This window comes from Salvelinus sp. IW2-2015, linkage group LG36 (genome assembly GCF_002910315.2).
Source record: "Salvelinus sp. IW2-2015 linkage group LG36, ASM291031v2, whole genome shotgun sequence".
Taxonomy (NCBI): Eukaryota; Metazoa; Chordata; class Actinopteri; order Salmoniformes; family Salmonidae; genus Salvelinus; species Salvelinus sp. IW2-2015.
Window position 1 is genome coordinate 20,983,775 of NC_036875.1, and position 25,311 is coordinate 21,009,085.

Sequence of the window (25,311 nt, forward strand, 5' to 3'; positions counted from 1 at the left end):
GAGACACAGGGGTCAAAGACTGCTAAGGAGAAGGATGAAGTTGCCCCTTAGCACTAATGCAGGGTCAGATATTCATTCATTATCCTAATGGTTAAAGTTAGCATCAAGGGTGGGGTGAGCTGATCCTAGACCTGTGCCTCAGGGAAACTTCTCCACAGTGTCAGAGACTGCTAAGCTCATATGGAGTAGGAGGACGTTGCCCCTAGATGCTGGTCCAAGGTCAATCTTGTGTTGGGGAGGGTAAGCTGATCCTAGATCAGTGCTTACTTGCAACTTTTACCAGCAGTCATTCAGTGAAGGAGTTTAAGGTACTGAGAGAAGCTCATGGCACAGTAGCATTAAGGAATGGTGCTTATTTACAATAAGTTTCAATAATGAGAGAGAGAGAGAGGGAGTGAGAGGGGGGAGAGAGGGAGAGGGGAGAGAGGGAGAGAGAGTTTTAGTGATGCAATGTGCTAGTGTTGTGGGGATCTTCTGTCCCAGTCTACCAAGATGTTGTTCGCCCTCTCCTCTTCATCTCCCTAAAAACAAACAACCACATAGGCTCTTAGATGTGTTTATAGTGTGTGTGTATAGTGTGTGTATAGTGTGTGTATGTGTGCGTGCGTGTGTGTGTGTGTGTGTGTGTGTGTGTGTGTGTGTGTGTGTGTGTGAGAGAATAGTCACTAACCTGCTCTCCCAGCTACACCATCTCATACTGATTAGCTGTAATGATCCTGGACAGACAACATGCCAGCAACATGCCAATCAACTGAGAAGGAGAGAGAGAGCGATAACTAGATCAGTGTTTTTCAACTCCAGTCACTGAATACCCCCAGCAGTACACATTTGTATTGTCCGGGGCTACAATAAAATGTGTACTGTTGGGGTACTGGAGGATTGGAGTTGGGAAGAACAGCTTCAGATTACAGTAGACCTTAAAAACAGCACTCATATCAACACACATGTGCATTCTCTCTATCTCACCTGTGAGAAGGCGATGCCAAAAGTCACTCCTGCAATGATGGCCATGTTGATCTCGAGGAAGGAGGTGACCAGTTCATAACAGCCCTGAAACACAGGGGACGGGTTAGTGTGTAACACAGTGGATGGGTTACAGACAGACACATACACACACACAAACCACACACACCACACAACACACACACACACACACACACACACACACACACACACACACACACACACACACACACACACACACACGCACGCCCGCACACACACACCTGCTGGTTGATCTTGGTGTGGTTTATGGTGGTGTTGCGGAGGTCCTGTGGGCTGCAGTCAGAGGAGTTGGAGCAGCAGCTCAGGGGAAAGCCGTTAGCAGGGTAGTACACACTGCCCAACCAGCTGGTGTAGTTGTACACCCCACAGCAATGCAGCTGGAGAGAGACACACAGACAGAGATGTGATTGAATTGTGTATTGTTGTTAGAATAGTAGTTTTGTTGTTGTTGTGACTCACGCTGCTTTGGACGTTGTCCACAACCAGGCTCTTTTCATCCTCAGCATCATAGTTCAACACCGCGTCAGTATACGTCCTCAAGAAGGTTCCCTTTATCTGTGGACACACACGCACAAACACGCAGGCACACACGTGATGTGACGTATTTCTATTGGAAGGTAAGCGGCTGAGATGGGGCCAGATGAATTGTGGGTAATGTATTACAAATAGAGAAACTGACCTCATGACGAAAAACAAAGCCAGAGATCCCAGCCACCAACTCAGCTAGGAACACCAGGGACAAGAACATTGCATACTGTAGAGATAGAGAAAGAGAGATGGGTAGAGAGTGGGGAGAAAAAAATTCTATAAAAATAATCCACACACACAGTTTGGGTGTGGTGGGGACACAGTTTGGGTGTGGTGGGGTACACTACCACCAGCGGTAGTGTACATAACACACTCTATGTGTTATGTACACTACCACTGAAAGGTTTGGGGTCACTTAGAAATGTCCTTGTTTTTTAAAGAAAATAAAACATTTTGTCCATTAAAATAACATAAAATTGGTCAGAAACACAGTGTAGACATTGTTAATGTTGTAAATGACTATTGTAGCTGGAAACAACAACCATCACTCCTGTATTCCAATAGCACGTTGTGTTAGCTAATCCAAGTTTATCATTTTAAATGGCTAATTGATCATTAGAAAACCATTTTGCAATTATGTTAGCACAGCAGAAAACTGTTGTCCTGATTAAAAAAGCAATAAAACTGGCCTTCTTTAGATTATCTGGAGCATCAGCATTTGTGGGTTCGATTACAGGCTCAAAATGGCCATAAACAAAGAACTTTCTTCTAAAACTCGTCAGTCTATTCTTGTTCTGAGAAATGAAGGCTATTCCATGCGAGTAATTGCAAAGAAACTGAAGACCTCGTACAACGCTGTGTACTACTCCCTTCACATAACAGCGCAAACTGGCTCTAACCAGAATAGAAAGAGGAGTGGAAGGCCCCGGTGCACAACTGAGCAAGAGGACAAGTACATTAGAGTGTCTAGTTTGAGAAACAGACGCCTAACAAGTCCTCAACTGGCAGTTTCATTAAATAGTACCCGCAAAACACCAGTCTCAACATCAACAGTGAAGAGGCGACTCCGGGATGCTGGCCTTCTAGACAGAGTTGCAAAGAAAAACCCATAACTCAGACTGGCCAATAAAAATAAAAGATTAAGACAAAAGAACACAGACACTGGACAGAGGAACTCTGCTTAGAAAGCCAGCATCCCGGAGTCACCTCTTCACTGTTGACGTTGAGACTGGTGTTTTGCGGGTACTATTTAATGAAGCTGCCAGTTGAGGACTCCAGATACTCAACTACTCTAAAGAAGGACAGTATTATTGCTTCTTTAATCAGAACAACAGTTTTCAGCTGTGCTAACAATTGCAAAAGGGTTTTCTAATGATCAATTAGCCTTTTAAAATGATAAACTTGGATTAGCTAACAACATGCCATTAGAACACAGGTTGGTTGCTGATAATGAGCCTCTGTACGCCTATGTAGATATTTCATAAAAAATCTGTCGTTTCCAGCTAAAATAGTAATTTACAACATTAACAATGTCTACACTGTATTTCTGATCAAATCTATGTTATTTTAATGGACAAAAAAAGTGCTTTTCTTTCAAAAACAAGGAGACCTTAAGTGACCCTTAACTTTTGAATGGTAGTGTAGATAATTATCATTGTGTTTCTCCAACTGCTCTGGGTTAATCAGCATCAAAACAATGCTTCACAACCCCAGCTGCAGATTCCCAGATCCAGTGTGTGTGTGTGTGTGTGCATGCTCCTCTCCTCCCTCTCCCCTCACCAGTTTGAGCATCCATGGGCTCCCCCTGCAGGTGGCGAAGCATCCGAACAGGCCGAAGACGATGATGACAGTCCCAGTGCCGATGAGGACGTATGGAGCATTGGTGGTGTTCTCAGCTATCAGAGAGATATAAGGGCCCAGCATAAACTTCCCCCATACTCCCACTGCCAAGAGGATCGCTCCTGTGATCTGAAGAACAGAAAGAAAGAGAGAAACAGAGCGGGAAAGGAGATGAGTGAAAGGGGAGAGGACAGAGAGAGGGTAGGTAGTAAAGGGGAAATATATGAGCAAAGAGTGATGACGATGGGTGGAAAGAGGTGAGAGAGCAGATGGAGGAGACAGAGGAGGAGAGGGGAGAAGATGCCAGACAGATGTTGATATCCAGAGGTACACTATTCAGCCAGCAGAGTGCAGTGCTGCTACTGATGGTGCTACTGATGGTGCTTAGACCAAAGACTAGAGAACACCCCCATGGCTCAACAATGCATAGCCACCCACCCTCTGCCTCTCCACAGTATGGGACAATGAAGTTTCCCCTGGACACAGATCTAAGATCATTGTTTTGAGTGTAATTGATAGCAGGTTTAAATGTCGTTATAAACTGGCTGGTTTGAGCCCTGAGTGCTGATTGGCTGACAGCCATGGTATATCAGACCATGTGTATGACAAAACATTTATTTTTACTGCTCTAATTATGTTGGTAACCAGTTTATAATAGCAATAAGGCACCTCTGGGGTTTGTGGTATATGGCCAATATACCATGACTAAGGGTGCGTTGCATCGTGCCTAAGAACAGCCCTTATCTGTGGTGTGTTGGCCATATACCACAAGCCTTCGGGTCTTATTGCTTAATTATACCATGGAATACTCCTTTCTGATTGGTTTGAAAGCCATTCTAAAGCGTGCATTATTTCCCTATAACACACAGTACTTTTACACGGTAGAATTCAATGGCTATGATTATTTTTTACGTTTTGTTTGAGCTGCTTTTGAAAGCAAAAGTCAAATTGAAAACAGTATTGGTATTGTTGAATTCGATTTTCATAATAGCAAGCTAGGACTCATGGTTTGGTTAGCTAAACTAGCAAGTCTGTTTGGTTACCACGGCAACTACTGTAGCTATCTAGTAAACTTCCCTCCTACTGGCAAATGAACACATTTCTAGTTGCAAATGTGTTAAATTATAGCCATGGTATAAAAGGGATAATCAACTCGGGGCTCTAAGCGTTCCCTGGAAAATAATACAACTCAGTGGAAGGTCTGTTCCACTCTGCTAATGCGTTGTGGAAAACACCTTCCACACGTCGTTCATTATTTTCCACAGAACGCATAGCCCCTTGTTATTTATCCCTTACATAAGTGATAACTAGAGCAATCTTTCAGCTTGTCCTCTCTGACCAAGGAGCAAATAGCAGTTGTTTCTAGGTGTCATAACAGAGAGGGGAGTGCAGAGAAAGAGACAGAGAGAGGGAAGGAATGGGGGAGAGGTTTAAGGCGAAGGGATATGTTGATCGTTTTTCTGTGGAACACACATACACACACACACACACACACACACACACACACACACACACACACACACACACACACACACACACACACACACACAAAGAGGGAGCGAATCAAAAGAACCCTTTGATCCAGAGCGAGCCGCTTCCTCCTGTGGCACTGCTCTTAGCATTTCTAATGAAGGCCACTCATAAAGGAGTGTGTTGTGTGGGCCAGCTAAATGCCCGTGTCCCAGCTGGGGGTCCGCTGCTTTTTGGGACGGGGTACAGAAGGGGTGCCGATCTGTTAATGCCACCCCACTAGCAAAGCCTGTTGCCAACTCATCATCAGCCCCCTACCCCCCACCATGAGGTCCCTCTCTCCTGCCGGCTGTCATACTGCCACATAGCAGGCCTGCACACACATCCACATAAGCAGAACCACACAGGCACACAAACAATGTGACATAGTTTTACTGGCAGGTGTACAGGCCCAATTGTGGTCTAAATGTATTTTCATTACCTGAATGAGGTACAGTGCTGGACTGTAGCAAACGTCTGCACATCATAAGACTAGTTATCAAGGCCTTGATTAGTTGCATCAGGTTTGTTAGTGCTGGGCTGGGACAAACATGTGCACCCGTTTGGGATGGAAGAACACTAGGAGAGGTGTCAAGGACAGGGACCGTTTGACTGGCAGGGCCAGAGTTAAACTGTATCCATGGTAACAAACATCCATCTCTGAGGTGCTGCAGTATCCAAGCAGAACTCAGCCAAAACATACAAAAAAGCTCTCCTCCTCTCTTTGTCATTCTAACCTTGTATGAACAGCAGGTGGCAAACCCCCCCTCTCCATAAGTCTAAATGTACTAACTGCCCTCGAAACCTGGACTGTTCTTCACAAATTAAAAGACTGAGGCACTACAATCCCTTAAAAACCACAAAATGATAACACTTTTTATCAAAGCACCACCACAGACCTAAATCAATAAAATGTCCCTATTATCTCTGAATATGTTTATTTCTCAACCATTCATAAGTAATGACACCAACACAGACCAAAGGGCTCGGTTTAGTAATGAGTGGTAACACAAACACTGCATAATCTGTACTGTATAGCTGGTACTACATAATGTACAAAGTATAATAACAATGCTCATACATTTATCACTGTTGGAAGTCTTGCGGTTTTAATGTGCGTAGGGAACTTAGCAGAGAATCAATTAGGCTCCACCTCGTGGCCTGTGTGTGGGCTTGTACTGAATGATCTGGCATCATTATAAGAATACTGCCTTGATAATGGTTTATTCTATTGTTCTAGTATTGCTGATATTCATCTTCTATCTTATTTAACAAGAATCGCTTGCTTGTTTCTATAAACAAAAAACAAAAAGTAGTTATCAGGTAGGCTAACTATCATGTAAATACGATTTTACCAAGGGATTCAAGAAAATGTGTATTTTTTTCAGAATCTTTTGGGACTTTGTGAGAAATTATAATATCTTAATCATAAGTTATAAGTGGGGGCACACACATAAGATAAGTGCACAAACCAATTTCACACACTAATAGTCATATGTTCATGCCAGCTGTTCTGCGGTGAGGTGACAACAGGGGGTCATATGTATGCCCTTGTCCAATGGCCCTGAGAGGTGAGTTCTGCATGTTAAGGAGTGTGTTGTTGCCATTTTGTTATGTTTTTTTTGTCATTGTACCAGTATACTTGCTCCTCTACTGATTGATCAATATCTATCAATCAATCTATCTGTCTCGTCTTTGTATTATAAAAATCCTTCCATCTATTTTTTAAATGTAACCTTTATTTAACTAGGCAAGTCAGTTAAGATCCAATTCTTATTTACAATGACTGCCTACACCGGCCAAACCTGGACAACGCTGGGCCAACTGTGTGCCGCCCTATGGGACTCCCAATCACAGCTGGTTGTGATACAGCCTGGATTCAAACCAGGGTGTCTGTAGTGACGCCTCTAGAACTGAGACGCAGTTCCTTAGACTGTTGCGCCACTCGGGAGCCCCTATTGCATTGATAGTCAGGCCAGATGATAGACTAGACAGTGTGTTTGTCTGCATGCAATATAGCTGATGTCATATGTTGAAAACAGAACCCAGGCTAGTGCTGCAGGAAGTGATGATGTTGTTGTTGTTGTGATGCAATCGACCATTGTAGAGGTTGCCTTTAGTCCTAGATCTAGGATCAGATGACTCTAACAATCTGAACCATTAGGGCTATGAAGAAAACATTGGACTCTGTACCACAGGTAACGAGGCAAAATCTAACTAATAAATTCCAATGCAATCTGGTAGATTACTCAGAAACCAGCAACCATGGCAACATGAATGACCCCTTTCCCCCCAGTCCCCAAAAGAGAAAATATGGCCCACTTGGTTAAAACTGGTTGAATCGACGTTGTTTCCATGGCATTTCAAAAACAACAAAAAATCAATGTGATGACCTTGAATCAACGTGGAAAACTGATTGGATTTGCAAAAACTCATCAACCTAAGGGAATTTCGTCTTTTTTTCACCCAACTTTTAATGTAATTCCAATGACATGGTGACATATTTTGTTGATTTCACGCATAATTCACGTTAGTCGAACACTTAACCAAATGTAAATCAAAACTAGACATTGAAATCAGAGGAGGTTGGTGGGAGGAGCTATAGGAGGACAGGCTCATTGTAATGGCTGGAATGGAACAAATGGAATGGTATCAAACCACCTGTTTGACTACGTTCCATTTATTCCCTTCCAGCCATTACAGTGAGCCTGTCCTCATATAGCTCCTCCCACCAGTCTCGTCGGGGAGTGGGGGAGGGCTATTTTTAACATTAAAACATGCCAGTGTCTCACATACCCCAAGTCTGCCACCTGCACTACTGGAGACCACACCGTGTGAACTAGAGTCTGAAGCACTCGCCGGATGACATTAGCTGTGGGGCGGCAGAGTAGCCTAGTGGTTAGAGCGTTGGTTGCAAGTTCGAATCCCCGAACTGACAAGGTACAAATCTGTTGTTCTGCCCCTGAACAAGGTAGTTAACCCACTGTTCCTAGGCCATCATTGGAAATACGAATTTGTTCTTAACTGACCTGCCTAGTAAAATAAAAAAAGCTGATGACAGTGAAACTCAGGAACCAAACTATCTGAAGAATTCCAAACCAACACCCACCCCTCTGACCTCAGCCCATTCCAAGATGTAGACACCCTGACCTCTGACCTCAGCCCATTCCAAGGTGTAGACACCCACCCCTCTGACCTCAGCCCAAGGTGTAGAAAGAGCATCTCTCAGGATAAGAGCTGCACATAAACACTGTGAGTTTTGTTTTGGTTTGACTGTAGAGGGATTATGTTTCTACTGACTACTGTTTCTCATGTAGCCTAATAGACACAGGAGTTGGCTCAAGAAATACATGCTATGGTATGACAATGATAGTCTCAGGAAACATATGACAAACGTATAAGAGTGAGTCAGTCAGACCATAGTATTAGGAATTAGAATACTAGAATGGACAACCCTTCTTATGACAGTATAAAAAAGGTCAGCCATTTTGGTAAGGGAGTTGGTCAACCCATAGAATTAGGAATTAGAGTACTAGAATGGACATGAACATTCTTAAAATGGGATAAAGGTCAGACATTTTGGTAAGGGAGTTGGTCAACCCATAGAATTVGGAATTAGAMTACTAGAATGGACATGAACCTTCTTAAAATGGGATAAAGGTCAGACATTTTGGTAAGGGAGTTGGTCAACCCATAGAATTAGGAATTAGAATACTAGAATGGACATGAACCTTCTTAAAATGGGATAAAGGTCAGACATTTTGGTCAGGGAGTTGGTCAACCATGGTTTGCCAGTGCTGTGATAAGAACAATATTATGTAAAATAATGAATTTCAATAATATATCTGCACTGTATGTTTGTTAGAGAGCTATCCAGCCAGTTTAGTGGAATGATTCCATTAGTTTTTCTTCAAATTAACTGCCAATATGCCAACATGCCATAAAAACAATGCTGTCAATCCACAGCCATACACTGACTAAAATCCACTGACTTAGACAGCTGACTTAGACAAGTTGTAAATGCAACAAGTACTGATATTGTATCATATAATAACACTCCCAGCTTTGGAAGATGTAAACATTTATGGTCTGTTAAGTTACATATATTTTAAATACTATTTATACATATTTTCTGTTTTATAAAACCAGTATAAACTGTATTTAGTATTATATGACAATATTTTGCAGTGACAGTACTTCTTTTACACCATGTTTTAATATCACATGAATTACTTTAATTTTCCAGCATAAGTAAAAGCAGGGAATGCATTACCTCAACTCTGGACCTCAATGCCAGTTCCACTGCATTTGTTTTATTGTTCCCCTCTAATCAGGGAATGATATAGACCTGGGACACTAGGTGGGTGCAATTAATTATCAGGTAGAAAAGAAAACCAGCATGCTCTGGACCTCATAGGGTAAGAGTTGAATACCCCTGACCTATGCCTATTCGGCCATTCTTTCCAATTAGACTGGTTTGGATTTATCCCTGACCAAAATGGCTGCCATTATCATATCATTCTGGATCTTTGAAGGTTTGTGACATAGAGATCCTATTAAATTAATAGAGGGGCTATGGTCAAAACAAACAACGTAACAGGATATAGACAAATCATTTCAAGTGGGCTGTAGGATATGTTTACAAAGTCAGGTGCACATCCATGGCGGGGCTGTTGATGCAGGCAAATCAGGCTATATAGTGCCACACATCCAGTATGGTTAGTCTAAATCAATGACAAAACATTGTATGCTGGTATAATGACCAATGACTAGAGCCTATGCATACTGTAGCCTTGGCATTGACGGGATGACTTCCATGTTGCTACGCACCAAATGATGGACCAGACAGAAACCGTTACATGAGTGGCTGCTGATTTGCCTGCATCAACAGCCTCGACTGATAACCTCTGCCTATCTCTGTCACTACAGAGAAGCTGCTGCGCTCTATATTCTACGCATATGCCATGCATATGTATTGCGGTCATACTGACAACTTCGAAATAGAGAGCAACATTTCGCGAGCTGGAGTCGGTGACAATGTGCGCAATAAGCCTACAGCTGGGCTGGACAGCTGAGGATGTCGCATTTCTCCAAGCGTGTGGTTGTAAACATTACCCGATAAGAAGTCATCATCATAAAAGGCACAGCTGAAACACATTTATAGCATTACATGCACGGTAGCAAGAAGTCCTATGAAGACAAAAGTCCACCCTCGAATTAACTGAATTAATCATCCATATAGAAAAATAAAGGTAGGCTACCCCTTTCGTCATAGAGGGCACGTTGGCATGCACTTATTTTCTATACGGGTACACCTCACATGTCTGCATCTACAACGACAACTATCTCCCCAAGGCTTACATTGGGGCATGGATAAACCGAGGGTAACGTTAACTTACCCAAAATACGAAGGAGTAAACGATGAGGAGGGTTTTGAGAAAGGTTATCACTGGTTTGGTCTCCATTATGCCCAATGCCATACCACAGTAAACTGAAAAGGAGGTTTCTGCAAACGTTGCGCTACCATGACTCTCCGCTGGAGGACATTCACAGCGCAGCCGCCAAAGTGCCCCATTAACCACTGATTCAGGGTCAGATATTCTTTCTCCGTAATAGTAGGTAAGATTCGCTTTGACAAGGGTTATCTGTTCCTAGATCTGATCTGTGGTTAGGAGCAAATACCTCGAGAAACAACACAGCTCCATTACACCCTCTGGCGTGCGTTTCCAAGGGCAGTATTAGCAGCCAGGGGTGCGTTCATTACGGTAGAACGGTGTTCAACGTTAAATAAAAAAAATTGCATACAAGCAGTTTAACTATGATTTATGCAGTGCATGGTCGAACTAATCAAGTGTCAGGCCCTGGGAAATAACATTTTAAAGGACCCCCTATTGGCGTCAGAAATAACATTTTAAAGGACCCCCTATCTGCGTCAGAAATAACATTTTAAAGGACCCCCTATCTGCGTCAGAAATAATATTTTAAAGCAAATGTTCTGCAATTCTAAGCATTTTGCCTTAGGGCAGAGATACCATTTAGCATTGTGCCTGAGGGCAGAGATACCATTTAGCATTGTGCCTGAGGGCAGAGATACCATTTAGCATTGTGCTCTAGTCAGAATACCATTTAGCATGGCCTGAGGCAGCACAGATACCATTAGCATTGTGCCTGAGGGCAGAGATACCATTTAGCATTATGCCTGAGGCAGAGATACCATTTAGCATGTGCCTGAGGGCAGAGATACCATTTAGCATGTGCCTGAGGGCAGATTATACCATTTAGCATTGTGCCTGAGGCAGAGATACCATTTAGCATTGTGCCTGAGGCAGAGATACCATTTAGCATTTGCCTGAGCGCGAGATACCATTTAGCATTGTGCCTGAGGCAGAGAATACCATTTAGCATGTGCTGAGGGCAGAGATACCATTTAGCATTGTGCCTGAGGCAGAGATACCATTTAGCATTTTTCAGGCTTAAATTACCATGCTTTTAAATTCAAAACAACATTTTCGGGAATAAAATAATAATTTAGTTATACCAATATCCCTGTGGATACCATATCCCTGTGACCCCCCCCCCCCACCCGGCCCATCTTGGCAGCTAAAGGGTATGAAACATACATTGTGGATGAATAATTACATTTTATTGCACCCTGTAAATATTTTCCATGGATCCCTTGTCCAAAATTCCTGTCATCTGTTGTTGCTACGATGCAATATTCATAAACATTCAGTTGTAAAAAATGGCTGCGGACCCCCTGCAGTACATCGGACACTTCTTTGGGAACCCCTGGCCTAGCCTACTCTGTCTAGTTGTAGATGAAGTAGTAGGGTACTGTGTCTCTCCTACATATCTGGGAGTCATATGCCACCCTGTGGTCGATGCAGTACACAAGCACGAGGAAACAAATATGCATCAATGCCTGGAATGCTACGGAACACCAGAAATCGTTAGTCATTCGTCTGGCTAAATCCTGTCAGCCGAAAATGTTGGCACTGGAATCACTACCACTCCACCGATGTGTATGACTCATTCATACCTGGCAGTGGAGACACGGTGATTAAGAGGGCGGGGCGCGGTTCAGCCATTGCACTCCGGCTGTGATGATCCCTGCACTGTTGAAATATCGATTGCAACATTTCTGGTAGCTCTGCCCTGATCTTGCTGTCTAAAAGTACTTGTATGTAATTAGTCTGTTGCTGGTGGTCCAAGTAGTGATTTGGTGATCTGTTGAGTTTCGTGTTGAGAAATAGATTTGTTAGCATTTACCTTTAGGCTACTTTAGCTTTGCTTCTTCATCGGATGAATGGTTTTAGAATTTAGCATCTACTGTATTTCAAAGCGAACTAGGTCCACTAACTTTTATTTGATATATTTCGAATACCCCGATTGTTGGCGAATATGTGCTGATAATTTATTGGCCTACTTTTGAATGGATTGTTTTGCTTCCTCAGACATAGTCGGTTTTATTTGCTAGATAATAAAGTATATAACAGTTTGTACTTCAAGACCACAATAAATAAAAGATTACTGCTCATTGTAACATAAATACATTACAGATTTGTGTGCTGCTATATGGTTAGTTCAATAAAAACATTATTGAATGACTTTCGGGGAATCACATTAACTTGAAAGTGTGCCTTGAAAAGTCCAGCATCTGACAATTCTATCACATCAAAATATATTGGTCGGTACACAGTTTAGCATATGTTATAGCTTGTGTTACTACCAGTGCAGCAAAAATGTCAAACAAGTACACAAATAATAATAAAAAACAAAAAACAAGAAATCACTCATGTCTGAATCCAATGAACAACCCAATAACACTATCATCTATGCGTACATACACGAACAATATATACTTTTTCGTGTATTTTTATGTACAGCAGTATATATATACAGCGGGCTATGTTGAGCCTCCAGTGCATAAATAAACAGTGTAACAAAATGCAATGTACAGGTCACTCAGGTGCTTCGCTATATCACATTTGACATTGTCAGTAAGCTTGAGTTCATTTGCACACAAAAAAATCATACAATGAGGGAAAGACCTGTGTGTTGTCCTTGTTAATACAGACAGAAAAGAGCCCCAACTTCTTAATCATAGCCTCAATTTTGTTCCGCACATTGAATATAGTTGCGGAGAGTCCCTGTAATTGTCACGCTCGTCTGAATGAATGGACCAAGGCGCAGCGTACTTAGAGTTCCACATGTTTAATTAATAAATATGAAACTCACCAAAAACAATACAGAAGAAAATGAAACGTGACGTTCTGAGCTGCTCACAGGCAGCTGCACAAAAACAAGATCCCACAAACAACAGGTGGGAAAAGGCTGCCTAAATATGGTCCCCAATCAGAGACAACGATAGACAGCTGCCTCTGATTGGGAACCATACCAGGCCAACAACGAAACCAAATATAGAATTAAAAGGATCTCTAAGGTCAGGGCGTGACAGTACCCACCCCCCCCCCCCCCAAAGGTGCAGACTCCCGGCCGCAAACCTGAAACTATAGGGGAGGGTCCGGGTGGTCATCTACCCTCAGTGGCGGCTCCGGTGCGGGACGCAGACCCCACTCTGCTCGTGGCTCCGCCAACTTCGGTGGCGACTCTGGTGCGGGGATCGTCACCGGAAGCTCCGGACCGTGGATCGTCGCCGAAGGCTCCGGACCGGGAACCCTCGCAGGAGGCTCCGGACCGGGAACCCTCGCTGGAGGCTCTGGACTGGGGATCGTCGCAGGAAGCCTGATGCGTGGGGCCGGTACAGGTTTCACCGGACTGGTGACATGATATTCAGGGCGAGTGCGAGGAGCAGGCACAGGACGTACTGGACTGGGGAGGCGCACTAGAGGCCTGATGCGTGGGGCCGGTACAGATGGCACCGGACTGGTGACACGCTCCTCCAAATGCCTGCGTTGCCGCATACTCCTCGCCAACTCCATTCTCTGGTATCCCTCCTCGCACTGTTCTATTGACTCCCAGGCGGGCTCTGGCACTCTCCCTGGGTCGATCGACCACCTCTCTACCTCCTCCCAGGTTGTCTCTTGTTCACACCTCGGCTCCGCCGACCACCCCGTGTGCCCCCCCAAAAACATTTTTCGGGCTGTCTTTTTGGGCTGTCTTTGTGGCCGCGAACCCCGGCGTCATCGCTGTTGCTCCTTCACTGCCTCCACCTGCATCCATGGCAGGCTTCTGTCTCCTGCCATGATTTCGTCCCACGTCCAGGATGTCCTCCACTCCTGGCTTTCCTCCCAGGTCCAGGATCCCTCCTGGGCACGCTGCTTGGTCCGTGGGATCTTCTTTCACGCTCGTCTGAATGAATGGACCAAGGCGCAGCGTACTTAGAGTTCCACATGTTTAATAAATATGAAACTCACCAAAAACAATACAGAAGAAAACGAAACGTGACGTTCTGGGCTGCTCACAGGCAGCTACACAAAAACAAGATCCCACAAACAACAGGTGGGAAAAGGCTGCCTAAATATGATCCCCTTAAGAAAACCTTGAGCTCGTCTCTCAATTCAAAAAAACATGTCAATACTTTGCCCCTTGATAACCAGTGCACTTCTGATTGTTGTAAAAGCGTTACATGGTTGCTGCCCATATGATCGCATAGTGCAGAAAATACAGGAGAGTTCAGGGGCCTTGCTTTAACAAAGTTAACCATTTTCACTGTAGTGTCCAAAACGTCTTTCAAGCTGTCAGGCATTCCTTTGGCAGCAAGAGCCTCTCGGTGGATGCTGTAGTGTACCCAAGTGAAGTCGGAAACAACTGCTTGCACCCGCGTTACCACTCTACTATGTTTCCCTGTCATGGCTTTTGCGCCATCAGTACAGATACCAACAAATCTTGACCACCAAAGTCCATTTGATGTCACAAAGCTGTCCAGTACTTCAAAAATATACTCTCATGTTGTCCTGGTTTGCAGAAGAGGATGTCATGGTTTCCATGTGTTTGATGCCATTCCATTCACTCCATTCCAGCCATTATTATGAGCCGTCCTCCCCTCAGCAGCCTCCACTGTTCTACTCCCAGGTTGTGCTCAGTTGGTGCGAATCAGGATAAAACATTTCATGCTGTATGATGAATTTTTATACACAAAAAATGTATTACGCAGTTGAGCATTTCTCATAATTCCAATCTTCCCTCCATGAGTTTTGGTGGGAATGTCACATTGTCTGGGAATGGATGGCATCACTGACACTGCCTGTGTGTCATTTCCTGTCACTGACCTTTACCAGAGATACTCTATATAATGATGAGATGGTCTTGTCTCCGGAACGGCAAGGAACGGTCTTGTCTCGGAACGGCAAGCTGTCAAGCTCCGCCTATTCCTCTTTTTGGAATGGTGGATACATACCTTTATTTCTGTCACGTTCCTGACCTTATTTCCCTTGTTTTGTATTTATTTAGTATGGTCAGGGCGTGAGTTGGGGTGGGTTGTCTATGTGTGTTTTTCTATGTTGGGATTTTGTGTTCGGCCTGGTATGATTCTCAATCAGAGGCAGCTGTCAATCGTTGTCCCTGATTGAGAATCATACTTAGGCAGCCAGGGTTTCACGTTTGGTTTGTGGGTGTTTGTTTCCTGTGTCAGTGTTTGTGCCACACGGGACTGTTACGGTTAGTTCGTTTGTTATTTTGTATCGTGTATTGTTTTCGTGTACATTAAATATCATGGAAACTTACCACTCTGCACATTGGTCCTCCGATCCTTCTCGCCTCTCCTCGTCCGATGAGGAGGACGAAATAGACTGCCGTTACAATTTCAATACTTTCTTTGGATATTAGATAAGGGGTGTTGAATATTCGATGAGGGGTGTTGTCAGCAACTACCTGAATTCTATGGGGAAGGTATTTCAAATTCATTGAGAAGTGAGAACCAACACCAACTTCTTGGAAAGGTAATTCAGTCATTAATTTAGCAGTCATTCAATAGCAAAGCCAGCTAAATTCATTTTTTTATGATGTAGCTATTGTCGCTTGGTAGCTAGCTGACTGTTATCAGAGAGCAGGAGTTGTTGAGGAAAGCTGACAGTGTTAGCTAGCTATGTACATTAAATTGTTGCTACGAAGTAGAAAAACACCTTGATAGCGGTGGCGCATGCTAGCACATGAGGAAATTTGGCTAGGATGGAACAAATTACACTGAACAAAAATATAAATGCAACATGTAAAGTGTTGGTCCCATATTTCATGAGCTGAAATAAAAGATCCCAGAAATGTTCCATATGCACAAAAAGCTTATTTCTCTCAAATTGTGTGCACACATTTGTTTACGTCCCTTTAAGCAAGCATTTCTTCTTTGCCAAGATAATCCATCCACTTGACAGTGGTTTTCAATGAAAGTTGAAAATAAGTACATTTATAGAAGTCTATGTTTGGACCAAACCAAGGCTGGTCCAGACCGGACAAAATCTGAACCAAACATAGACGTCTACCAAACACATTGCTATATATTGCTGACCAGCAGATGTCACTGTGTATTTTGAACAGATAGTGAAGCTCTGATTAATGAACTGTTTTTCGGCTCAATTTGGTGAAAGCGCCGAAGACTTCAGAAAGCCTCGATTTCCCATCACTACTTACTTGCTGGTCTTATTTCGCATGGACAGATTTTGTGCAGAGTAAACCCTCTCTCTTCATCTCTTCCTTTCTGCCTTTACTACCACCTATTGGAATGTCCTTTGATATTATATATACCCTATCAGCTCATCATGTCAATATGTGCCAACTTACCTCAATACTGGCTGTTTACCTCTGCCACTAGCCTGGCCTGCCCAGTCAGTCTGACCTGAGAGCGGGGAAGGGGGTTAGAGAGACAGATAAAGAAACGAGGAGATGTGAGACTGAAAGAAAAACAAGAGTTAATCAAATTTGAAAGATGAGAGAATGGGATAGGCAATTGAAAAAGGAATAAACAGAACAAGACAAGGAGAGAAGACAGGTAAGAGGCTGAAAGAGAGGGAGGGTAATTCATCATACTTATATCAGTCAGTGCAACCTCGTATGGAGTGTACCCAATCGATTATTGAGCAGCTCAGAGAAAAGCACTGGCCCATTTTAAAAGACTCACCTGGTGAACCATTGAATGAACATTAATAGCGCTTGGCTTTGAGCTGTATTGTTGGATATAGCCTATATGCAGGGGTGGGCATAAATTAAGAATTTGAAATACAACTTCAAAATACCCTAAAGACCAATGTATGAAAATCAAATATAAGATACTTTTGTAAAGTACTGTATTTAATTAAAGTACATGTATTTTGTATTTATGAATACAAATAAAATTGCAAGTAGCTGGCGGAACAGTAACATAATTCTCAGTAATGGTTACAGAAACGTTTTACTTGCTATAACTGTGGTAATGTATTTTGTTGTTTGTCTACCTTAGTTGAACGCACTGACACTCTGGATAAGAGTGTCTGCTAATGACCAAAATGTAAATGAATGTGAAAATGAACAACTGCAAAGTACATTGGGTATTGTCATTGGCCTTGTTTTGGGGCGGAGCTCATTTGAGTAATACTCAGCAAGCTTTGCAATTGTTCATTTTTACATATGCATTTACATTTTGTTCATTCAGCATCACACCATAGTGCTATCAGACTTTTGATACCAATGTAGGGTGAAAAGGGGCCACAAAATTGTGAACCGCTATAAAGAAATGGTATAGAATTTTGTTTTGTATTTTGAAAATACAAATGATAGCTTTCGAAAGCATATTGTTACAAAATACATTGTTGTGTAGTTCAGCCCAGTGTAATTAAAATACATATTTGAAATACTGCTCATCTCTGCCTATATGTTTATGCTGTGTGTCATCACTGTAGTATGGATGCTTATGTGACTGTTTGTACTGAATGTGTGTCAGCGTGTGTTTAGAAATGTGTTTGTGCATACAAATAAAAAAAGTTAGCACCAGTTCATTTTTCCCCTATTAATGTGACACACAATGATCAGGAGTAAAAAGAAAGATCTACAAACACACCTTTTCTCTGAGTCAACCTACCGCTGATGAAAGGGGAATGACGCAGAGCTGTCCAGTACCTTCATGGTGGTAGGAACTACACTGAAGAAAAATATAAACACAACATGTAAAGTTGTTGTCCCAGGTTTCTTTTTCCCAGACATGCACACAAAGCTTATGTCCCTCAAATTCTGTGCGCAAATTTGTTTACATCCCTGTTAGTGAGTGTCTCTCATTTGCCAAGATAATCCATCCTGACAGGTGTGGCATATCAAGAAGATGATTAAACAGCATGATCATTACACAGGTGCACCTTGTGCCGAGGACCATTTCTGTCTGTAATAAAGCCCTTTTGTGGGGAGAAACTCATTCTGATTGGCTGGGCCTGGCACCCCAGTGGGTGGGTCTATGCCCTTACAGGCCCACCCATGGCTGCTCCCCTGCCCAGCGATGTGAAATCCATAGCCTATATTAATTTATTTAAATTGACTGATTTCCTTATATGAACTGTAACTCAGTAAAATCTTTGAAATTGTTGCATGTTGCATTTATATATATATATATATTTAGTATAGTTACACCCACACAGTGCTTTTAACATAACAGTTTGTGCCAACAATTTTGTTGTAGTTCAGATAACACTTTTCAGGCTGACAATTGAGTAAACAAAAAAGCCTGTTGAAGTAGTTACTTAATAATTAGTTGAATCAAAAATATTTTTTTCAGTGTGTACTGAAAATACTAAATTTGGGTTATTTGGTAACCGAGCGCTGGTTTTACTCTCATGCTGAGTTGACCTAGCTAATGGGTCTTCTTTAATGTAATCCTTAGGTTATTTTCAAGAGGTGTGGCTTATTAGGGGCATGGCTTTCTTCATATTGTTTACATACTTCAAATGTGTTTTTTCCTTTCTTTTTTTGGACCAGACTCACCAGTCCACGGACCACTCCAGACCCCCCCTCCGATTTAGAGTGCTGTTGAGGCGAGCCTAAAAGGCACAGTATGGTCATTCCACCGTCTGCATTGGCTGTGCAGCATTTACGGTGGTACGGCCTCTGCAGAATTCAGGGCATTCATACTTCTTGTGCTTCGCGGAGCAGCGCAGTTGAGCAGAGCTGTTGTGAAGGATGTTGTCAAGGAAGTGAGTTTGTGTTTATACCGGACCTCCAGCTCCCATCTACTGTCAACAAATCATGTCAATACGGAGCTATACGGAGCCCTCTGCATTGTTCCAAAATTTGGGAGGTGCACGTCGAAGCGGTAAGGAGCTCAATTTGGCCTCTGCATGCCTCCGGGGGCTTTGCAAATGCGTCACAACCTCCATACGGAGCCTCCGACCACATTTTCGTATCAAGCATTAATTGGCTTTTACTCCCTCTACCCTTGGCCTGCAGCGCTCCTCCCCTCTGCCTTTATTTTTTCCCCATCTGCCCTCAGGCCACCACGACCAGACCAGGAATAGCTGACCGCCAACCATCCGGAGCAGACCAACAGAAGGAGAGCCGAGACCAGACACCTTCACCACCCGAAACAGAGGCATGGAGGAAGAAACAAAGCTGCCAACCTTCACCTGGAGCAAGCAGACCACAGGGGAGTGCCACAATTATCCTCTGGGTCACGGGCTTCCAGGTGTGTCTGCTCACTCTGAGGTTTGTCCTTCCTCCTCCTGCAAGACCGGAGCAGACCCAAAAACCACCATCCCTCACCTGAACAAGATGACCGGGATGAACCCAGAAGCCATGGGCCGCTACAATGTGGTGAGGCTGACGTTATTCTCCAACGAGGAGGGTGCCGAGGACAGAGCCGCCAGTCGCCGGGGAGCAACAGGAGCAGCAACAACAACCGCCAAACCAGAAACGATGAGCCGTCTGGAATTCAGCACGGCAGTTCTCCAGAGAGGTATGGGCTTTGTGCCGTCTGACCAGGAATCATTTGAAGCCAGTTTCAAGACCCCCCAGCTACTAGAACAGTTTTGGTTAAAATACAGAAATTGTGAAGATAAGGTCCCATTTAACAAGTTCCCTGTAATTCTGGGTGGACCACCCCCTGTATTTTGGTTAGGGCACCAGGTGGTGTTAAGTTAGTTAAGTGGGTAGGCAGGTTAGATAGGAGAGGGGGAACTTTGATATTTACTTTCTTTGCTTTGGTTCCGTCCAGCCCCTTTTCCCCATATTACCGTGTAGGAAATAAATCCTAGTAAACGGTAAATTCTGCTTTTGTCGTCCTTTCTCGCACCACCCAGGTCTTACCTAGTGTGCCTAGACAATGAATATACTACGGGTATATGTATGCCCGCGGGCCTCTTGCCTAAGCACTCCCTAGGTGCCTTCCCCTTCCCCCCTGGGAACAAATGAAACAGAATAATTATTAACAATTTCACAAACACAGGACATCAATGAGGCTCTGTCTGACTGAGCAACAAACTCACAGAATATACCAACCACTCCCAGCAACAACGAACACAGTATATTACTCCAAAGCCATCAGCCTCCTCTCTCAGCAAATATCTCTCTTTCAATCAAACTCTCTGCATTCCTCAGCCTTCAATGATCTCTCCCTGCCTATCCTCTCTCTCTAATAATTTCTCTCCAAAATATTCAATCTCCCTCTAATCTCTTCTCCAAAATATTCAATCTCCCTCTAATCTCTTCTCCAAAATATTCAATCTCCGCCACTTAATCTCTTCTCCAAAATATTCAATCTCCTCTCTAATCTCTTCTCCAAAATATTTCAATCTCCCTCTAATCTCTCTCCAAAATATTCAATCTCCCTCTAATCTCTTCTCCAAATATTCAATCTCCCTCTAATCTCTTTCCAAAATATTCAATCTCCCTCTAATCTCTCTCAAAATATTCAATCTCCCTCTAATTCTCTCTTCCCAAATATTCAATCTCCCTCTAATCTCTCTCCAAAATATTCAATCTCCCTCTAATCTCTCTCCAAAATATTCAATCTCCCTCTAATCTCTCTCCTCATCTCTCTCCTGAACAGAGAACAGAACACTGGCTTTTATATCTTCAGGTGGCAATGGTGATTAGAAACAGCTGTATCTTGACGAGGGGGCGGGGTCAGCTCTCCAATCATCAATTAGCCTGGGGTCGACCAATCAGCTGGTTGGGGAGTACTTCAGGAAGCCATCTCCTGAAACACACACTCAAATACAAACGCTACAACACAGAAACTGGGGAACGTAACAAGAATCAAAAGTAGTTACAGTCCAATTTCACAATGAAAGCATCTAAGAGCACAACATAGAAGTTTGGTTACCACGTTTTGCCACCTTCAAGTCAGTGGTTAGGAGGGTCCTGGATAAAGCCAAGGTCTGGACTAGGGGAACGGAAATGACTGGTTCACGCTGGGGAACAACAGGGACTCCGTCCACTATTACGGCATGCCCAGACATCATCACTATTACAGCCTGCACAGCCATCATCTGCAAGATCTGTAAAGACAACCATCCCACCACAGACTGTACCAACATACGCCCCTGTAACCTGTGCAGGAAAGGGGGCTACTTCAGAACCTGCCCCAGTTTCTACTGGCCAATGCCACCAACCCCACTAACCCAAATCCCAAAGCCACCAACCCCCCTCCACCAGACGACAAGAACAACGAAGACCCAGAACCAGGCCCAGACCTTAACACAGGCACCTCCCAACCCACCATCGAAGACGTCCCAGAAACAGCCCCCATCCCTGTCGGACCCTCCAACTCTGTCCCACACCAACAAATCCTTTCCTAGCCACCTCCACCCTCTCCAAACCCCTGGTCAAAGGGGAGCAACTCCAGTTCTTAGACAGCGACCCAAACTGGACAAAATTACCAAAAGGGAAAAAAACAGACAAACAACAGACCAACAAGAGACCAGAACAGAAGACCACCCGAGAACCCAAACCCCAACACCAGCAAGCATGACCCCTATCCCCTCCGAGAAACCATCTCCCCTCCTAGACCCCTCACCATACCACCCCCCTCCCAGTCCATTGCTTCCTCTGATCGCTACTCCCTGCATCTTATGGTCCCTGATCCCCCTCTCCCACCACCAACTGCCCTTGATCTACCTACCATACTCCCTACTGCCACTGACTCCTCCCCCTGCTCCTTAACAATCCAGATCCACCCCCTTAGACCTCCCTGCTCCTGATCCCACATAGCAGCAAACCAGCCAGCATTCACTCATCCCAGCATCCCGCATTCTATCACCATGTCTATCACCAAGTCAGTACAGGGTGCCACCAAGCATTCAGTGGGGAGGCATGTCAAGACCTGTGAACAGCCAAGAATCACCCAACAACACAAACTACCTGCTAAAGGCCCTCATCCAAATGTGCAATGAAATGATCAGACCTGGACCCCTCCAATAACCCATCATCATGACCCTGACAACACACTCCGAACAGAAGGACTTTACTCAGACAGCTGTTCACGGTTGCCTCCCCACTAGGGAATCCATCCATAGATGGCACAAGGTACGTACAGAGAACTTTCCACATGTAGGCAATCACATTGAACACACATATCAACTGTTGAGTGCTCTGAGGCCAGGCAGGCCCTGTTTGTTCCCTCTGTCCTCCAGCATCCAGCCTTCGCAGTACTCCTCCTTCAGCACCAGCCCATGGAGATCAACATATTTTCCACCACCCCCTTCCCCTCTCCAGCTCTTTCCCCCAACACCTATCCCTCTCACAGAACCCTACCATAACCAGGAACCATTCATCCCCACACCAGAAGCGGCACAGAGGAAGGACCAAAGATCTAGACCTAAACCCAGAGCGAGTAGGCCACAGTGTAGTACCATCAATGACCTCCTGGTCCTGGGCATCCAAGTGTGTTGGTTCGCTCCGCCAGGTTGTCCTTTCTCTCCTCTGCAGATCCAATCTCAGTTCCAGACCCAGTCACAGCACAGGAACACCAGAAGTGGAGCAGAGGAGGGACCAAACTGGAGGTCTTCATGGGTCCAAAAAGTTGGACCCGTTCCGAAATGGACCTGGGATATTCCCACCTGGATCCGATATGCATAAATTAATTGTTTAAATATAGATACCCATTCCGAATGGACCCGAAGACAACTAGATCAATTCCATATAGACCTGGTCAGATCCAGACCCGGTCCGATCCGAGTGAGGGAAGCAGCAGAAATTCTTTTTTTAAGCTACTTTATTAACCGGTGCTGATAAAGCGCGAGAGGAGGAAGAGAGGTGCCACTCTAGCAGTTCTGGGGAGGGGCCATACTGTGAAGGTGTGACACAGTGAGCAAGGAGGAGGGAGGGAGAGACGAGACAGCAACCAACCAAGCCGACTCATGCGATAGTAGACTAATAGCTGCCATAGCGACGTTACTTATCATCAAATATGATTACGTAGTACCTGTCTTGACTGCATCGAACCGGAAGAAGCTTGTTAAGCTAGCTAACATTAGCTCTTGGTCGTTGTAGCCTATCCTTCTCCTTTAACTTTTAATTCCGTCATTTTAATTCCATCTTCTATTGATTAGATATCTCCTAACTTTTGCCACACACGGAGCAAGGCTCTATGACTGTAGCCTATTGCCGCTTTGATGACTTATGATTATCCAACAACAAGCTACACAAACAACGCTCCACTCTCGTGAAAAAATAGAGCAGTAGCATAAATTATAAAATGTCTCTCTCTCTGACTACTGCCACAGTCGCTTTCGGATCTGTACGGGCTCTTCCGGACAAGTGAGTTAAAATTACACATATCGTTAGACCTGTGACAATCATATCACATCCGACCCAGACCTGTGACATTATTTTGAATTCTGGATCTGGACCCGCTCGGGTTCTGGACTGGGTCGGGTATTCGGGTACAGGTGGATCTGTGAAGACCTCTAGACCAAATATCGAACCTTCCTCCGGAGCGAGCGGACCACAGGGGAGTGCCACCATTGACTCCGGGTCTAGGGCTCCCTTGTGTGTCTGCTTGCTCCTCATGTTGTCCTTCCTCCCCTCTGCAGATCCAGCACCAGTCCCAACACCAATCCAGATCCCGGTTTCTAGCACCAGTCCTAGCACCAGGCCACCAGATGAGCGAGGAACCAAATCTTCACCCAGAGCGAGCAGGCCACAGGGGAGTACTACCATAGAATTTTGGGACTAGGGCTCCCTTGTGTCTCGGTTTGCTCCTCAGGTTGTCCTTCCTCCCCTACACAGATCACCTGCAGCAGCCCCAGTTTCCGGTTCCCCGTTCATGTTTTCCCGGTCCCCAGTCCCAGCAAAAGACCCAGCACCAACCCCTGGTCTCCAGTCCTGGGCCTAGATTCACAAAACCTTCTTAAAAAGAAGGATCGGACCCTTTTTTTCAATTTTCTAAAAAAATGACATACCCAAATCTAACTGCCTGTATCTCAGGACCTGAAGCAAAGATATGGATATTCTTGATACCATTTGAAAGGGAACACTTTGAAATTTGTGGAAATGTGAAATGAATTCAGGAAAATGAAACACATTAGATCTGGTAAAAGATAATACAAACAAATAAGCATGCACATTTATTTTAGCAGATTCACTAAATTGTTTGATAACAATTAGCAAGCTAGTTTGTTACCACATGTTCATATAAATCAGATTTGATCGTTCAGACACAAGTCTGGCCATGAATCAGATTTGTAACCGACTTCAAACCACCTATGAAGGTGATTTGAAATGTGGTTTGAAATATTCGATTCCATGTGCTTTTTGGCTGTAAAGACTTCAGAAAAAAGGACATACTTGAATCGGATATGCAAATAAACAGGATTTGAGTCACGTCAAACTGCCAATGTGAACATGGCTGTAATATTTTGTACATCGGTGTAAGGTGTAGCACCTTAATGCATCTCAACTACAGGTTTAACATAGGCTTTTAGTAAAGTCACATACTTCTGTAAGTCTCTTTAAAGCATAAAATATGTCAATGTTCAACTTTAACATGTGATAACTATGCAACACAACAGATGAACAGCAATTACATTTACACTCATGGGTGGCTAAAAAGACGAGAACTAGCTGAATGCCACGCACCTTCTAAACTACTCCTCCAGGACGTCAGGTAGCCTAGCGGTTAAGACTGTTGGGCCAGTAACCAAAAGGTCACTGGTTCAAATCACTGAGCTGACTAGGTGAACAATCTGCCGATGTGCCCTTGAGCAAGACACTTAACCCTAATGTCTCGTGTAAGTTGTCTGCTAAATGACTGGGTCATATCTCAATAACCCAACACCAATAATCCAGCATCAATAACACAACCAGACTAAGTGACCCAACACCAGCAGTTGAGTCAGCCAAATAACCCATATGCAGTGTGTGTGTGTGTGTGCAGATATGAGTTCCCCAGGGAGTGTTTAAATGCCCATGGCAGCATAAAGCAGAGACTATGAGTGGAGCGAGTGGGTGGAGGGTTTAAATATTTATACCAGGCTTACTGCTTAGTGTACAGTCAGCCTCACTGGGGCTCCATAGGGA

General features: G+C 44.0%; 1 protein-coding gene across 1 annotated transcript; it reads right to left on the minus strand.

The window, feature by feature from the left end:
* Positions 1-417: 417 nt before the first annotated feature.
* Positions 418-10,407, minus strand: LOC111959817 (tetraspanin-7). The gene is made up of 8 exons (XM_023981617.2): positions 10,281-10,407; positions 3,313-3,501; positions 1,685-1,759; positions 1,465-1,560; positions 1,227-1,382; positions 967-1,050; positions 671-751; positions 418-521 (listed from the first exon to the last, which is right to left on the minus strand). The coding sequence occupies exons 1-7, from the start codon at positions 10,359-10,361 to the stop codon at positions 683-685; spliced, it is 750 nt and encodes a 249-aa protein (XP_023837385.1). The 5' UTR covers positions 10,362-10,407; the 3' UTR covers positions 418-521; positions 671-682.
* Positions 10,408-25,311: the final 14,904 nt, after the last annotated feature.

What these genes read in the sequence shown, in the direction of transcription:
- LOC111959817 (XM_023981617.2), bottom strand. Translation starts at nt 10,361, where the DNA reads ATGGCATTGGGCATAATGGAGACCAAACCAGTGATAACCTTTCTCAAA. An exon ending in GCCCATGGATGCTCAAACTG is followed by an intron (nt 1,760 to 3,312) that starts GTGAGGGGAGAG and finishes CTATCTCTACAG; the next exon opens with TATGCAATGTTCTTGTCCCT. An exon ending in GCTTTGTTTTTCGTCATGAG is followed by an intron (nt 1,561 to 1,684) that starts GTCAGTTTCTCT and finishes GTGTGTCCACAG; the next exon opens with ATAAAGGGAACCTTCTTGAG.